Source organism: Triturus cristatus, chromosome 2_1, assembly GCF_964204655.1.
Source record: "Triturus cristatus chromosome 2_1, aTriCri1.1, whole genome shotgun sequence".
Classification (NCBI taxonomy): domain Eukaryota; kingdom Metazoa; phylum Chordata; class Amphibia; order Caudata; family Salamandridae; genus Triturus; species Triturus cristatus.
In genome coordinates, this window is record NC_140581.1 from 312,897,462 (window position 1) to 312,915,544 (window position 18,083).

The following is an 18,083-nucleotide window of genomic DNA, read 5'->3' on the forward strand; positions in this document are numbered from 1 at the left end:
GATGTTACCAAATGCTTCTCTCACAATCCTTACCCAAATGCACACAGACTCACAGTGTGATTTTAGGCAAGCAACACTATCCTAGGAGTTTACCAAAACTCATTCACTAGTCTGGAAGGGGTAAGGGTACTGCACACAATCTACATATTGAAGTACTCCACTTTAGAGTCAAAGACTGACTCATTTTATCAATGCATAAGCAAAGACTGGCTTTTAATGCTACTAAAACTTGACAACATGACAGGTTTTAAAACAGTTATCTGTCAGCAAATACATGATGTTACCAAATGCTTCTCTCACAGTGGTTCCCAAATGCACACAGACTCACAGTGTGATTCTAGATAAGCAACACTATCCCTAGGAGTTTACCAAAACGTATTCACTACTGGGGAAGGGGTAAGGGGACTGCACACAATCTACATATTTCAGTACTGCACTTTAGTGTCAAAGCCAGACTCATTTTATCAATGCATAAGCAAAGACTAGATTCTAATGCTACTAAAACTTGACAACAAGACAGGTTTTAAAACAATTATCTGTCAGCAAATACACGATGTTACCAAATGCTTCTCTCACAATCCTTACCCAAATGCACATAGACTCACAGTGTGATTTTAGACAAGCAACACTATCCTAGGAGTTTACCAAAACTCATTCACTACTATGGAAGGGGTAAGGGTGCTGCACACAATCTACATATTAAAGTACTGCACTTTAGTGTGAAAGCCTGACTCATTTTATCAATGCATAAGCAAAGACTGGCTTCTAATTCTACTAAAACTTGACAACATGACAGGTTTTAAAACAGTTATCTGTCAGCAAATACATGATGGTACCAAATGCTTCTCTCACAGTGGTTCCCAAATGCACACAGACTCACAGTGTGATTCTAGACAAGCAACACTATCACTAGGAGTTTACCAAAACTCATTCACTACTATGGAAGGGGTAAGGGGACTGCACACAATCTACATATTGAAGTACTGCACTTTAGTGTCAAGGCCTAACTCATTTTATCAATGCATAAGCAAAGACTGGCTTCTAATGTTACTAAAACTTGACAACATGGCGGGTTTTAAAACAGTTATCTGTCAGCAAATACATGATGTTACCAAATGCTTCTCTCACAGTGGTTCCCAAATGCATACAGACTCACTGTGTGATTCTAGACAAGCAACACTATCACTAGGAGTTCACCAAAACTCATTCACTAGTCTGGAAGGGGTAAGGGGACTGCACACAATCTACATATTTAAGTACTGCACTTTAGTATCAAAGCCTGACTCATTTTATTAATGCACAAGCAAAGACTGGCTTTTAATACTACTAAAACTTGACAACATGACAGGTTTTAAAACAATTGTCTGTCAGCAAATACATAATTTTACAAAATGCTTCTCTCACAATGCTTACCCAAATACACACAGACTCACAGTGTGATTGTAGACCAACAACTATCCCTTGTACAAAACACATTTACTAGTCTACAAGATCTAAGGTGACTGCACACATTGCAGAAAATCTACTACTACAGATTAGTACCAAAATGTTTCTCTCAAAATGATTCCTAAATGCACACAGACTCACTGTGTGATCCTAGACAAACAACACTATCCCTTGCACTATACCAAAACACATTTCTTAATCTACGAATACTACATTTTAGTGTAGAAACATGACTCATTTTGCAAATTTATAAACAATGACTGATTTCTAATTGTACTAAAATATAAAAACAGAACAGTTATCTGTCTGCAAACACATGAAAAACACAAATGCTTATCACAGAATGATTTCTACATGCACACACACCGTCAATAAGATTGTAGACAAAAAAAGTAATCCCTGCACTTTACCAGGAGAAATACATTAGTCTGATTAAAATCAAAATAGACCACATACATCCCCTCACTATTAAATAACTCACCTTTCAAGTTGTTTTGTAGATTAAGAAGTATATCAGTCACACACCAGATTTTCTTATACAGAATCTCTGCACTGTGCACCTGTCAGCAAAACCCAAAAATTTCAAAGTTTCCCTCTCATTTTCCACACATATACTTGTAAACATCAAATCACATTCCTTCCCACATAGAGTCAAAAGCTAACACACATTTCTATTGGTTAAACATTTCAACCCTTTCCAAATGACATAAATTTGAACCCTACCCCCAATCTGCCGTCTGCGTGTTACCATAGAAACAGATCATGGAACACTGAACTGAGCACACAGGTCACAAGTTCAGCACACTATGTTGCTAATCAAAACAGTAAGTGTGCTTGACTTTTCAACATATCAGCTTATCATATATAATGTTCCTTTCAATCAGTTTTTGTTAACCAATAAGAATCATGCGTTTAAAAAACAGAAACATGCACCCTACCTTTCACTGTAGAAGGTTGTCAAACAACCAATGATTTCTTGTCTTTTTTCAAAACTGCATCTTAGCCACCATTTTAGAGAAATCTTACTTTTCAAACTGCCATTTCATTTACAGAGACCATCTGAGTGCATCCAGACCTCCCTTCAAAATGCTTAGAGTGTGGATTGTGGGACACAGCTATATTTTCTGGAGCCAAAGGTATGCAGAAAACAAAGGCATTCACAAATACCTAAGTTTGCCAAATGTAGACATTAAATGGATTGGACAGAGAGGGTTAAAGTGGCACCAATTGATGCCATTGGTAAAATCCGTTATGCATATCCAACACCCTGTCCTCATAATAGTGCACTGTGGTGGCAATGACCTAGGCACTTTGACTGTGGTAGGTCTGGAAATGCTTATGAAGGACACCTTTGCAGAATTGATTTCACTTTTTCCAAAAACTGCCTTTGTGTATTCTAACATATGCCAAAGGCAGAAATGGAACTGGTCCAATCATTTTTGTCCACAAATTGAGAAAGCTAGGAAACATGTGAATAAATCTGTTTCTGCTTTTCTCCGAGACTATAGAATGGGGTCCATTTACAATAACAATCAGCGCTTTCATATGCAAGACAGGGAGTACACTTTACTGATGAAGGAAACAGAGTCTTCCTCAACAACTTTAGACTCTGTATAGGTACTTACTTATAAGTACCACAAACTCTCAATGAACACAACGGCTCTTTTTAGAGCCACTCAACAACAAAACACTTAAGCTTGATGATTATCTCCCAAAAGTTTCAGGTATTTTTCCTTGGATCCGCGCACCCAACGCGTTAGGAACCGCGCACCCTACGCACATTTCGCCGTTTAAAAAAAAAAAAGGGGGGGGCACAGGGTGTCCTCTGCTTGCTGTACTCTAATGATGCAGTCTCTACATACGTACTTGTACAATGACCGAGACAAAGTTACATAACTAAAGTTTTCCCCACACTGTCAAAGGTAAGATGGTTGCATACGCTGTCCAGAGCACTATGTAATGTGGTAGGGCCTAGGGGCAGCATGTTGCATACATAATGAACACACAGACACAGATAGATAGTGGAACTGGGTACAGGCACGTGCGCTCGACTTCTTTTTATTACCAGGGTTACATGTCCAGTGACGTCTGTGGTGGATGCGTGTGGGGTGATTGTAAGCCAACCCTCCGGGAATGGTTGGTGCTGCAACAGTAATCATTGGATCAGACACAGAGATTCAATCATAAAGGGTCAATGATTTGTGCTGCACTAAGGTATGGGTGCCAGATATGAAATCATACAGAAAAGATTCTATCATAAAGGGTTCATGACTTGTGATTCACTGAGGTAGGACAGCAGATGTGAAATTATACACAAAATATTGTATCAGAAAGAGTGCATAAGTTGTGCTGCAAGAGATAGGGGCATCAGAAGCATTTATCGTCTGCGCAGCCAGAAATGATGCGTGGTGCGGGCGAGCCACAGAATCGCAAATCGATGGTGTACATCGAAGGCAGTAGACAGCACAGACATTGAGGAATGTTTTAGTCACTTCCTCTTGATGAATTTCGAGGACATAGAGTACAATTCTCTCTAATAAATAAATCATGTTTCAATTTAAATTGTGAGCTCTGCTGACCGCAGTGTAGGTGTATGGAACAAAAGATGAAACATTTATGGAATACGCTGAGGAAATCTTGGTTGTTCTGAGTATTCTGAAGCTAGAATATGAACTGGTCGTTCATCATATCGTCTACCTTTTTCAGTAGGGAAGAGCTGTGGAAAACAACTAGCTTCCAAACTTGTTTCCCACACACTCATGGGAGTTGGTTTTGCTTTTTTCATCTGGAACAATTCAATAGTATGTCCTATCAGTTCTTTCGAATGTCGAGGATGTATAGTATAATGTTCATAAATTTCTTCTTTTCTTGAATTGTCCACTTGAAATATGTGTTTCATCTTCTAAAGTCATTTATTCTCCTTCTACATTTACAATTTTATAGTAAATATTGTTTTGCACCAGATATAATGTAGCCTTTTGGACTTTTGTGACGTATACTAACTCTTGCCATATTTTCCGACTCTTTGTGGGTTCACTATTAACAAGAATGACTATAGGTTCAGTATCGTCTCTTTCTACACTAACAGTTTTAACATTTTTCTTAAAATCTAAAGGTAAATACACAACTCTTCCTTTTAAACCTCTTTTATAGATCTGTTGAAGGCAACTTACCTGTTTTAGGCTGCATACGAATTTTAGCCTGAAAAGGGTGCACAGATTGTAAAGGATGGCCTTCTATGTATTTAAATCTGTAAGTTTAGGAGGTATAGCAACTAATTCTAAGTCATTATGGACAGCTTTAGCTGGCATTTTGTGTTGTTCTAGTTTATTGTAACAATATTTACAAATACATTGTACAGTACTTAACTTAAAACGAGCTTCCACAATCAGATAAGCAGGAAATTATTTCTGTTTATCATAGTTATCCTTTTCACTTTTTGAAAAACACATCTACATTCTTAGTTTGAATTTTATAATGAGTACGTCGAGAACAAATACAAACATATTTGGGATTTTCAGCAGAAACTACTTTAAACTTTGTTATTTCTTTTTCAAACATCACATCAGTATTATCTTCCATCTCTTCTTCAACACGTACACTTATCAAACTGTTATTTTCTGTACACTTCTCTTGACTAGCAAAGAAACGTAACTCTATATCATCACAAACTTGTTTTATATCATTTATATTAAAACTCAATTTCGTGCCGCAGCAAGACCAGATGATTCCTCTTGACTTTGAATATAAACTTGCAGATGTCTATTGATCCGAACATTCGTAGGATTACATTTCTCGATGTGAAAGCATCTTCAAGCTGAAGCTGTACAATTTTTTGCTAAGTGTCTTCTCCTGTGAAATTTCTTCCCACATTTCTTTCAATTCTGTCTTCCCAGTTGGTAATATATGACGTGACATCGCGAGAAACAGCAATTGAGTTATCTGCAACATATTGTATGTCCATATTTGCATTCCACATCTTCAAAATCACCGGATTGTAATCATTAATGTACTTAGATTCTTCTGTTCTTTTTATATTATAAGTATTTTTGGGTGATTTTCGAGTGATAGTATGCCTCACTGCTGACATAAAACTGTTCACTCTTCCTTGCGATGACTTATGGTGCACTGAGTTAGTAGTACCTTTGGCGCTCAGCGTGTACGTACCCTGCGATGATGCGTGGTCCGGGAAGGCCGCACTCGGACCAATGTCTTTTGTCTATTGAATTCTGCCTCAATAAGGCCACGTGGCGATGACTTATGGTGCACTGAGTTAGTAGTACCTTTGGCGCTCAGCATTTACGTACCCTGCGATGATGCGTGGTCCGGGAGGACCGCACTCGGACCAATGTCTTTTGTCTATTGAATTCTGCCTCAATAAGGCCACGTGGCGATGACTTATGGTCCACTGAGTTAGTAGTACCTTTGGCGCTCAGCGTGTACGTACCCTGCGATAATGCGTGGTGCAGAAAGGCCGCCCTCGGACCAATGTCTTTTGTCTATTGAATTCTGCCTCAATAAGGCCACGTGGCGATGACTTACGGTGCACTGATTTAGTAGTACCTTTGGCACTGAGCGTGTACGTATCCTGCGATGATGCGTGGTCCGGGAGGGCCGCACTCGGACCAATGTATTTTGTCTATTGAATTCTGCCTCAATAATGCCACGTGGTGATGACTTATGGTGCACTGAGTTAGTAGTACCTTTGGCGCACAGCGTGTACATATCCTGCGATGATGCATGGGCCGGGGGGCCGCACTCAGACTAATGACTTTTGAATTCTGCCGTAATAAGGCCACATGGCGATGACTTGTGGTGCACTGAGTTAGTGGCACCTGAAGCACTCAGCGTGTGCGCACCCTGCCATGATGCGTGGTCCGAGAGGGCCACACTGGGGGCAATGTATCTTACGTACTGGACTGCGTCCTCTGCAATCACTACTCCATCTGAATTGTGATGCCTGCTGTCTGCAGTGTAGATCGAAGGCAGTAGTCTGTACAGACATAAGTCTGAGGTGCTATGAAGCTGGTTTCGCAGGGTGCCTGTGTCGAGGAGACCCGCTGTCATGGCGGCAGCAATGTGGCAGGGTGAGGCTTGCCGCTCTGGCTGACTCGTTGGTCTTCACAGTTCACAAGTGAACCACGCCCAGAGCCCCGGCTTATTTATTCATACTCCTACGCTGGAGTGGCGTACTTTGGACCAGTCTGGTGGTCACAGTTTGTCACGTGCCTTCTGGACTTTTCTTTATCAACCCAAGGGAGCAATAGAGCCTTGAATTAATGGGGCAGTCTCTATGATCAAGAGGCATACCTCTGTTCTAGTTGGAGACCATATGATATAAACTGATCATGAGAGGTGACTTTGCTCTCAATATTGGTCTCATTGGTTGAGTTTGATGGTTTTCCGTGCTCTGCTCTGACAACGTATGGGTTTGATATTTCACACACTCTATTCCCTTTCTTTATCCTTGTGCTGTCTACTATCAGACCCCCTATTCTGTTATGTGTGTATAGTACTTTGGACCAGCCCACTGCGCTTCCGCTTCCAGGGAGGACAACACAGCTACATGTCCGAGATCTTCCCCACTGCCTGAGGTAACATGGTTGCGTCTATTGTGCAGAACACTACAAGCACCAGCAGTATATGTACAGATGGAGAGGTTTATGATCTGTATAGTCAGGTCTGTCCAGCGCATCACCCCTACACTTGGTATTGTGTGCATTATTATTATTGATGGATGAGTTGCATCCTTCACACATATTTGCTTGCCATATCTGCCAACATTCAAGTATTGTGTGGCTGAGGGACCATGCCGTTTTTGGAAGGTCCGCTGTCCTGTTCTGCGCTGCCTCGGTGGTAGTAGGGACGGGGGTGGTCCGGGGGGGGATGTCCTGAAGCTGGTGGCAGTGAGTTTTGTGGCCTTCATGGGTGTTTGAGCTGCGTGATCAGTAACTCTATGACATATGTTGCGCTTCAGATATGATTCTGGGCTGCGATCCCTTTCACATTGTAAGTAGTCGTCCTGGTTTACACCAGTAAAATGCAGATGTTAGATACCTACTGCAAACGTGGCTTATTCCCTGTTTTTGGATCGCACCCCAGATTTGGCTGGTCGTTGAAGATATTGGGAACTGGTGCTTTTGTGTTAATTTTTGCACGGGGGCATCTACTCTGTATATTATTACCGTTAGTTGTTGTTCTCATTTGTGACACATTTTTTGGAGTGGAAGCTATTACTGGAAAACTGGGGATATTGGCTGTTTTCACTAGGTTGACAATGAAGTGATAATTTAAAATCACTGAAAAAACTATAGGTTTAAAGAAGAAAATAATTAGAAATGAGCATTTAAAAAACCTTTGAAATTCACTGAAAAAACCATAGGTTTCAGGTACGTTATAGTTACAAATTAGCATTTAAAAAACCTTGAAATTCATTGAAAAAACCATAGGTTTCAGGGACATTAATTACAAATTAGCATTTAAAAAAACCTTTGAAATTCACTGAAAAATCCATGGGTTTCACGGACGTTATAGTTAGTTGGACATTTCACTCATACAAAACCATAGAAATTCCGCCGTTATAGTTAGTTGAGCTAGCTATAACTCGCGCCCCCGCAATGCACTGCTGATGACGTCACATATTACCTCATTCATGACATGGTCAGTGACATCACTGATGACATCACTGATGACATCTATATATATATTACCTGTAAAGGAAAATAACGTTACAGCAGTGCACACCACGAACACACACACACACTGTTAGATCTGGGGGTCTCTAGTTGGCAGAGGTATACACCTTAGACCAAATAGGGACCCTTGCTTCTAGTCAGGGGACAAGGACACACACGGTAGATAACCCCTGCTCACCCTCTAGGTAGCTTGGCTCGAGCAGACAGGCTTATCCCCAAGGCAATGTGTAAGGTATTTGCACGTAGACACCACAATGATCCCCCCTCGGCACACCACAAACTTAGACCACACAGGTGAGTTATATCAAAAATAATATGGGCCCGATTCACAGAAAAAACTTAAGACAAAATCCTAAACTTAGTACCATTTTGGTATTCACAGAATGCACTTACTACTTCTGGTATTCACAGAATGAACTTACTACTTTTGCGATTCACAGAATAAACTTACTACTTTTGCTATTCACAGAATGGATTTACGACTCCTAACTTTACGTCCGCACTCGAGCCGGAAATTCCGGCCCGGAGGCGGAGCTTCCGGCCCGGAGGCGGAGCTTCTGGCCCGGAGGCGGGGCTTCCGGGGCGGAGGCGGAGCTTCCGGGCCGGAGGCAGAGCTTCCGGCCAGTGGCGGAGATTTAGCCATGGCCAAAATCTCCACCTCTGGGCCGGAAGCTCCGCCTCTGGCCCGGAAGCCCCGCCTCCGGGCCGGAAGCTCCGCCTCCGGGCCGGGATTTCCGGCCCGAGTGCGGACGTAAAGTTAGGAGTCGTAAATCCATTCTGTGAATAATAAAAGTAGTAAGTTTATTCTGTGAATCGCAAAAAGTAGTAAGTTAATTCTGTGAATACCAGAAATAGTAAGTGCATTCTGTGAATACCAAAATGGTACTAAGTTTAGGATTTTGTCTTAAGTTTGTTCTGTGAATCGGGCCCATGATCTTTATCTAGTTTCCGCAGTTGAAATCAAGCATCACAGGTTTACACTATATTCGCTTTCTTGGTTGGTCGGGATCTCATGATGATAGTCTCTAGTCTCTTGCGTGATTCGATACTCACTGAGAATGAATCAGTTCGTAGGCTCTTGTTGTTTAGGCAGCTACGTTGCTCCGACGGTGTCACTGCGCTCGTTGTACAAAGCGCTCCTCTGGCTGTTCGGTGCAAGGTTTCCACAACTCCCTCGACGAGCCCTCAGTGACGATGTCGACGTCACCGGAGTCAGCCACTCACAGCGCGGATTCGTAGAGCAGGGAAGTACGACTCTCGGTCTGCTTCAGGCCTCCGGGTCGCGGCAAGGCACGTGCCGATGAGCACGTCGGTCTTCTTGATGCGGCAACCGGTGTCAGGCCCGGATCAGCGCGGTACTCTCCAGCAAGGCAGAGAGCAGCCAGCCCACTTCACCGGCAGATGTTGAGAACCTTGGTAGAACAGTCCACGGTCCCTGCAGCACACAGCAGCGCAGGGGGGACACAGCAGAGTCTTGGGTTCGGGGCAACCTTTCTATCCCTGGGTTGCGAAACAGGAGGCCAGCTCTTCTCAGGCCCTTGGAGATTCGGTTTAAGACACAGCACACAGCAAAGTCTTGTTTGGTCAAGTGGGTAGAGTCAGCACACAGCAAGACCCCTTCTCCTCCTCAGCGTCAGTTGTACAGCAGAACAGGTCAGCCCTTAGAGCACACAGCAAGGCAATCTTCCTTTAGTTCTTCAGCGGTCCGTCTTTCAGCAGAGGTTCCTCTTGATGGTAGAATCCAAAAATCTGTTGTCAGGGGTCCTTTACTTATACCCCTAAAAGTCTTTGAAGTCTTTGTGCAAGTGGGTCCTGAGCCCGGTCTGATCCAGTTCTGGGTGTTGCTGGAGCACTTTGTTTTCCTGGCTTCTACTTTCTTTTCAGAGTGAGGGGCAGAGTCGTCAGCCGCCCAGCAGGAGGTGGAGCCAGCACCGTGGCAGGCAGGCACAGCCCTATTCACTCCCAGGTGCTATCTCCTCCCTCCACTCTCCTTGCAAATGTCACCATTCAGCAGAGGGCTGACTCAGCCAGCCTCCCGGGGGATCCCCAGCCCCTGTCACTCTCAAGCCAGACAGTCAATCCACAAGCATGCCCAGGCACACAGAAGGGTCAGACAAGAGAACAGCTACTCTCTAAAAAGTACTATTCTCCAACTCAGGATTTAAGAACAACCTCTCCTAAAAGATGTGTTATTAAATGCTGAGCTCAGGGATATCAAACACTCATGTCTTATCTTGTTCCTATGAGAAGATAGGCGGATAGCCATTGGCACCAGCCTCCCCCATGTTAGCCTACGGAGCAAGATAACCTTGCAGCAGTGAACACACAAAATGGCCGTTGTTCACTACCAGAACATGCTCTACCTTTTGCATACATTGCACCCTGCCCAGGGGGGTACCTTGGGCCTTCCATAGGGATGACTGACGTGTATAAAAAGGGAAGGGTTAGGCCCGGTCAGTGTGGACACTGGCCAGGAGGACATGGCAGTCCGGGGACTGCAGGCAGGCCTGCGGTGGCAGGCCTGAGACACCGTTTTAGGGCTACACAGGTGGGTGGCGCAATCAGCGCTGCAGACCCACTAGTAGCATCTGTCATCAACAGCCCTGGCACACACAGTGCACTTTACTAGGGACTTCATGGTGATACAGATATGCCAATCAGGTATATCCAATCAATATGATATTTTACACAGGGAGCACTTACACTCTGGCACTGATTAGCAGTGGCAGAGTGTCCAAAGCATCTAAACCAGCAAAAACGAAATCCAGCACAACATCAAAAATCCAGGTAGTAGAGGCAAAAGATAGGGGAAAAGCCCACGCCAAGGATGTCAGGTCTAACACACACACACTCTTCTTAATTCTTAATAGCGATGTGATAGAATATGTTCTCAGATGCCACTTATGGAATGATATGCTGGAAAGACAACAAAATGCAAAAAGACAGTAATTACTAACAGAAGATGCTCTCTTAGTAAATAACATTAGATCAACCAGTTCACTGCAATATGGAAATACACTAATACACTATCTACCCAGGAAGACCAGGGCTATGCTTCACAGGGGCTGCAAGAGGTAAATATACTCAGCTCTACCACAGTTTCCTTCCTGTTAAATTAAGTAATAAAAAGCAATTTTATTTATTTATTTATTTTTTGGTTTTTATAGCGCCAGAATCGACTCCGAGGCGTATCTCTGCTCTTTGGACGCGTATCAATTACATATGCGGAAACTGTGGAACTTAAAAGCAAAACAAAATGATTTTAAGTAACTTTCTAAAATGAAGATGGTTCGAACATTCTCTTAAATGTAGGGGAAGTTCATTCCAGTATTGCGGGCCAAGATGTGAGAGAGCTTTTCCTCCTAATCTTGCTCTCCTGATTCGGGGGACCTTCAGCAAGTGTTTAGTACTAGAACGTAGGGATCTTGGGGAATGATAGAAAGAGAACTTTTCTGACAGATAACTAGGGCCAAGATTAAACAATGCCTTGTGGATAGTGCAACAGACTTTACATTTTATCCGTTGGCGTATGGGTAACCAGTAAAGTTTTAAAAGAAGAGGGCGGGAAACTGATCTGGGAGGACCAGTCGCGCCGCCGTATTCGGAACCACCTGAAGTTTACTAATCGAAGTTTCATTGGCAGAGAGCAGCAGACCGTTACAATAGTCCAGGCAACTCAGTGTTAGTGCCTAAGTCAAAGTCCTTCGAACAGAGTCCGGGAGCAAAGAAAAGACTTGTCGAAGTAGGCCCAAAGTATGGAAACATGTGCCTACTGTCTGGCCAATATGTTCCTTAAAGGTAAGGGCATGACCTAAACGGACTCCTAAGTTCTTAACGGAGGTTTTAGGAATGGGAGGCTTCCCAAGATTGATAGGCCAATGGTAATTGGTGACCATAATAAGGGAGCCTCTCCGAAAAGTAAAAGCTCAATTTTCCCAACATTACATTGGAGGAAGTTATTCTTCATCCATTGTGAAATGGCACTCATACCCAAAGAAAAGGTCTCCTGGACAGTGGGAGTAAGTTCATCGAAAGGAAAGAGTAACTGCGTATCGTCTGCATATGATATTGGAATAAACCCATATTTTCTTAGAACATTGGCCAAGGGAGCCACATAGATATTGAATAAAGTAGGACTCAAGCAAGAGCCCTGTGGGACTCCCTTGGACAGTTCCATGGGCGCCGAACGATATGAGCCTAGGTTAACCATCTGAGATCGACCAGATAGACAGCTTGACATCCACTGAAAGTCCCATTTCCCTCAGTCTTCTGAGCAATATTTGATGGGAAACCGTATCGAACGCGGTGGATAGGTCCAATAGCACCAGAATCATAGAGTGGCCCTTATCTAGAGTCATTCTGATGTTATCCGTGACTACTAGCAGGGCTGATTCGGTGCTATATTTGGGCCTAAAGCCTGACTGAGAGGAGTCTAGGCAGCCTGAAAGTTCGACATGGTTTGAGAGATGTTTGTTGATGTGTCTCTATTAGTTTACTCAGAAAAGGTAAGAGCGAAATGGGACGAAGATTGGTCAGATCGGTCAGAGGGGCCTTGGTGTTTTTGCAAATTGGCATTATCAGTGCGGCTTTCCATTCGATGGAACAAAACCTTCCTTTATTGACAAATTAAGAAGATGTTCAATCAATGGAGATAGTTGAGGGATTAGGGTGCTGGCTACTCTCGCAGGAATCAAATCGCAAGGTGAGCCAGACTTCACTTGATGCATTAGGGCCTCTACGTCTGCTGTGGTTAGTGGGGACAATTCTCAAGCAGCATGGAAGATAGATAGCAAGATAGAATCATGAAATATGAGACACGAAGTGCATCATAACACAACTTTCATCAATAGACACGGTTTCAGCAATTAATTAAATAATCTGTAATCACCAATGACCGTAGGAGCCTTCTGCTAACTGAGATTGAGAATGAAGGCTGCTCAGACTGAATTCATTTAATGGTGATAATACTCAGGATGATGAATTATAGATATCCAAACAATAATCAATATTTCCCGCATGAGTAATAGGGATACTCGCCAGGAAAGGGATTGCACAAGCACCAATATGTTTTTTAACCATATCTTAGTGTAGGGGTCCCTACAACCTGCAATAGATGACAAACGTGCGTCTCTCCAACAGGGAGGAGCGCAGTCACCAAGTACAAGAACCAGCAGAACAACAAAAGAAATGCCCTCCTGCTGAACGGAGAGCGATTGGACAGAATATTGTCCCCAACAGTGAAGACACCGACTTGGAATCGAGTCGGTTCGTTTGTAATGGTTGGTACAAACAATGGTGGTGCAACTGCACCCTTACCAGCCTCTTCACGATAGAGGAACGATCAACGGCTTTCCAAGTTCACAGACATCCAAATTCCGCAATAATTGGCAACGCCGAGAGAAACAGAAGCCATTTTCTTCCTCCTTCCGTTCCCCGCAACGTCAATGTGATCCCGCTAAGGCCGCTGGGAAATGTAGTGCTTCCGTTGATGGACTGCGACCAAAGTCTTCGTCTCAGAGGATCTTTCAGTGTGGGCTGTGTGTGTCTCCAAAAGGGCACCTGACAACAACATCTGACACGATCCGATGAAAAGGAGCTTCTGAGAAGAGTGCAGGTGTGACTTTGGCACGTTGATTGTGAACCCCTTCGAATGCAGAAGGTCCACCGTAGTCTGGAGGTGGGCGGCGACAGCCTGGGGCGAGCTTGCCTTCAACAACCAGTCGCTGAGATAGGGGAAGACTGGGACCCCTGATCTGCGCAGACGAGCTGCAAACACTGCCATCACTTTTGTGAACACCCGAGGGGCACTGGTAAGGCCAAAGGGGAGCACGATAAACTGAAAATGCTTGTGGCTTACCGTGTACCGTAGGTAACGTCTGTGGGCCGGCAGGACGGGGATGTGGAAATGAGCATCCTGCAAGTCCAACGCTACCATCTAGTCTCCAGGGTCGAGGGCAGACAGGACCTGAGCCAATGTCAACATTTTGAACTTCTCCTTCCAGAGGAAGAGGTTGACGTCTCTGAGGTCTAAGATAGGACGCAGGCCTTTGTCCTTCTTGGGCACCAGAAAGTAGTGGGAGTAGCAGCCACGACCTACTTCTGGCACAGGGACTCACTCGATGGCTCCCGTGGCCAAGAGAGCCGCAACTTCCTGACGGAGAAGGGCCAAGTGATCCTCCGACATGCGATGGAGTGTAGGTGACATGGAGGGAGGGGTAGTCTTGAAGGGGAAGGAGTAGCCACCTGTCCGACGTGATGTTGTGCCTGTGGGGGATGTGATGGCGGATCCTACCACCCACTGGCAACTGGTGGCCCTGAAAGGTCAGACTAGGAAGGTTTGGATGCTGCTGCAGAGGGGCACTGGTAGACTGGCCACCCTCTGGCCCCCAGACCCACGGCGGTGGGTCCCACGTCCACGGCCCCACAGAGGCTGGACAGCACGCGCGGACCTGTGGCTCTGGGTAGTACGTGGTGGAGCACCCCTTCCGTAGCCACAAAAGAGGGGAAAAGCAGACTGCACGGGGCGAAAGATGGCAGCGAGGCCCAAGGATCTGCCCGTATCCCTAGAATCCTTGAAGCGCTCGAGGGCATTGTCCACTATGTCCCCAAACAAGCGACGGCCATCAAACAGCATATCCAAAAGAGTTGATTGGACATTGCCCAAGAAGCCAGTGGACCTCAGCCAGGTGTAGCGTCTCAGGGTTACCGTCGTTGAAATTGTCCTGCCTTGCGAGTTGGCGGTGTCCAGCCCACAGCAAATGGCAAACTTTGCTGCATCCCTCCCTTCAGTGACTGTACGGTAGAGTACAGCCCGAGCCTCCTCCGGGCACTGTGGCAGCAACTGCCCAACCGTGTCCCACACAGAGTGGGTGTAACAGCCCAAGTTACATGCAGTGTTCATTGACCGCAGTCCTAAGCCGGCAGCAGAAAACATCTTCCCAAAATGATCCAGCTTCTTGGATTCCCTATCTTGGGGAGCAGTAGGGAACGCGCCTTTGGACGTTGAGGCTTGGACCACCAATCTCTCAGGGGTAGGGTGTTGGGAGAGGAAAGTGGGGTCACCGGGGGCCGTGCGGTGGCGTCGGGCAATCATCCTATCCACAGGAGCCCCTGTGCTGGGCTTGGACCAGGTGCCCAGAAGGATCTCTGTGAGGGCCTCATTGAACGGCAGCAGGGGCTCCGAAGAGACTGCTGCTGGTTGAAGCACCTCAGTCAGGAGGTGAGTCCTGACTGCCACCGTAGGTAGCTTAAGGCCAGCCGCCCTACGCAACACCACAGCGTAGGAGGCTCCCTCCTTCGTAGCCACGGTAGGGGGAGAAAACATACCAAGGTTTGGGGATGTATCCAGACCACTGGCCTCACCCAGTTCCTCTCTCCAGTCTGGCTCTTCCAGCTAGTCTGCTATAGGGTCAATAGACCCCTCCACGTCCTCCTCACCCTCCTCTGGCTGCTACTCAGGGCGATAAGTAATACCAGGATAAAACAGAGGTACAAAAGTGCTGGTCGGCGCCAGTACCAGCATCGGTGGACACCGGTCCGGCTCCGTGTCCATTTCGAGGGGGAGGCCGGGGTCGCCAATGGATTTGGTGCCGGAGGAGGTGTCGTAAGGTTGACCGGCGCTGATCTGGATCTAGGCCTGGATCCCTGGGGGCCCTGCGGTGCCAGAGCCGAAGCCGCCGGCATCGAAGGCCTAGAACCCCCAGCCGAGTCTGCGGGGCCCGAAGGTGCGCCGGAGGAGTCGGGCTGCCCAAAGATGGAGTGGAGGGCTTCATAAAATCTACAAAGTTGGGCAGGGGTCGCCCCATCTCCCGGGAAGGGAGGGAGGTTCAGAGCCAACCCAATAGGCTCCTCGGGTGGAGCCAGACGACTACCTTCCACATCCCGCGTCACGTCAGCCGACAGACAGGGAGAAAGCGAAGAGCGACCGTGCTTTTCCGCCTTCTTCTTGCGCTTCAACTTACCCGAAGACTTCGAAGAGGAGTGATGGTGGTAACTCCACGACCGGTCCTATTAATTCCCTCTCGAACGGGACCTCGAGCGGCGCAGAGCTGACTGCTGGGCCTCGAGAAGCTTTCGGGACTGCTCCCTCAAAGACTGCAGGTTCATGGCCCGGCAGTCGGAGCACGACTTCGGGTCGTGGTTGCGCCCCAAACACCAGAGGCACATGAGATGTGGGTCCGTGACCAACATCAACTCGTGACAGTAGTCACAGGGTTTGAAGCCGGTCCGTTAATGTGACATCCCTTACACCAGGAGTCGAACGACTCGAAAAAAGAAATCGTCAAAAAGTCACAAAAACTCCGCGCTAGCTGGTGCGGAAAAAGAAAGAACTGACGTCAGCGCGCAGGGGTGGTGTCTAAGTAGATACTGCGACGTCATTCTGGTGATCACGACGCCTGCGTCAAACGCGGAGTCGACCAACGCCACCTACCAACGCGCAGGGGTACTGCTGAAGAAAAATTCTCCGGATCCAGTCTGACGCCTGGGGGTAATTCTAAGGTAAGGAATCCATAACTAATAGTCTCTTTCAGATACAGGAGTAACAGTTCTTGGAGGGTGGTGGGTGAGTTCACAGAAAGAAAGAGTGAGAAAGGCTAAAGAAACTCAGTTACATAAAAGCACGATGGACTCTGATTGCCTGTTGTTGTGTGCTACTGTTTCCCAGTGGTTATTGAGAAGTGTAGTTGTTTCTCCTTAGGCTGCTGTTTAAAATAAAGTGAAAAAAGAAAGAGTGAGCTTCGCCTCTGTATTCTTAATGGAATCAAAGGAAATTTTATATTCCCCTTCTGGTTTAACCCTCCTCCAGAAATCGGAACAATTTCTCTTACCAAGGAGGTCCTATCCTTACATCCATGTTATGTTTTTGTTCAGAGTTCAACTGTCAGTGTCTGTTTAAATATGCCACTGTAAATGTTTCTTTCTTTTTTGTTGCTAGTTAAACGTCAAGAAGAAAAACAAAAGGAAATATTAAAAAAGAAGGAAATGGAATGCAATGAATTAACCAGACAACTAAAAACTCAGGAAAAGGAAAAGCAAAATGAAATTATTAAATTGCAGATAGAGGTACAGTTTTAGTTTGTTTCTCAGTCTCTCTAATGCTGCTGTATTATTTGTCAGCGCACTTTACAAATAATAGTAATCATATATGAAAATTATTAACTGCAGTGTTCCATAAAATGAAAGGTTACCATGAGAGGTAAATGAAGCAGAGGGAACACATGGCAAGGAGATGATTCAGGATTGATGGAGGTGCAGTAAAATGTGTGGGTTTTCTACAGTTTAATTTCAATTTAGTGCCAGAGAGACCTCAAGATATAGTAGCATTAATGACAAAGAGGGTAATGCTGAGTCTTCGAGGTCAAACAGGAAATGTTAAATTGTGGTCTGACCTGAACTGGTAACCAATGAGATGGTTGAATTTTCACTTCACAGACATAAGCTTTGCCATAATCCATGCCCAACACGTGAACCTTTTTCCAGTTGAGTGAGTATGAGTGGATGTTTAAAACTTTCACAGAGTGTAGGAATAAATGTTGATTCTGATCGGGCATCATGTTAGTGGTTGGAGATAGAGATAGAGCATTGTCAGTGGAGAAGCTGGGGATTTTATAGATGAATAGAGAGATGGGTGGAAGTCATTGCGATTAAGTTAAAAAAAAGATTCTTGAACAAGGTAGTTTTTTTTAGATTTAGCAGAAGGAAGGCTGACATCCGTTTTATTTTGGGTTTTTTTTACGCATGACTTGTAGATTAATGTAGGACGCTGGCTTAGTATATGGTGCCCACTTATTTAAGTGCAGCACCTTACACTAATCCAGACAACCCTTCAGATGATTTTAGGTCTTACGCAACCTTAGAGCTCTCTAAGTGGTACCTGTGGAGATCTGCATTCAGACCTACTCCAGAAGGAGTGTTAAGCAGTTTGTTTTACCAGATCTAATC

At 45.1% G+C, this 18,083-nt stretch overlaps 1 protein-coding gene across 1 annotated transcript in view; it reads left to right on the forward strand.

Annotated features, from left to right (window-relative positions):
- The window catches only part of CCDC152 (coiled-coil domain containing 152), a 604,024-nt gene that overhangs the window by 298,458 nt on the left and 287,483 nt on the right, over positions 1 to 18,083 (forward strand). The window contains exon 7 of the mRNA XM_085638553.1: positions 17,077 to 17,204. Coding sequence (XP_085494679.1) covers positions 17,077 to 17,204 — 128 coding nt within the window. The remainder of the gene's footprint in view (positions 1 to 17,076; positions 17,205 to 18,083) is intronic.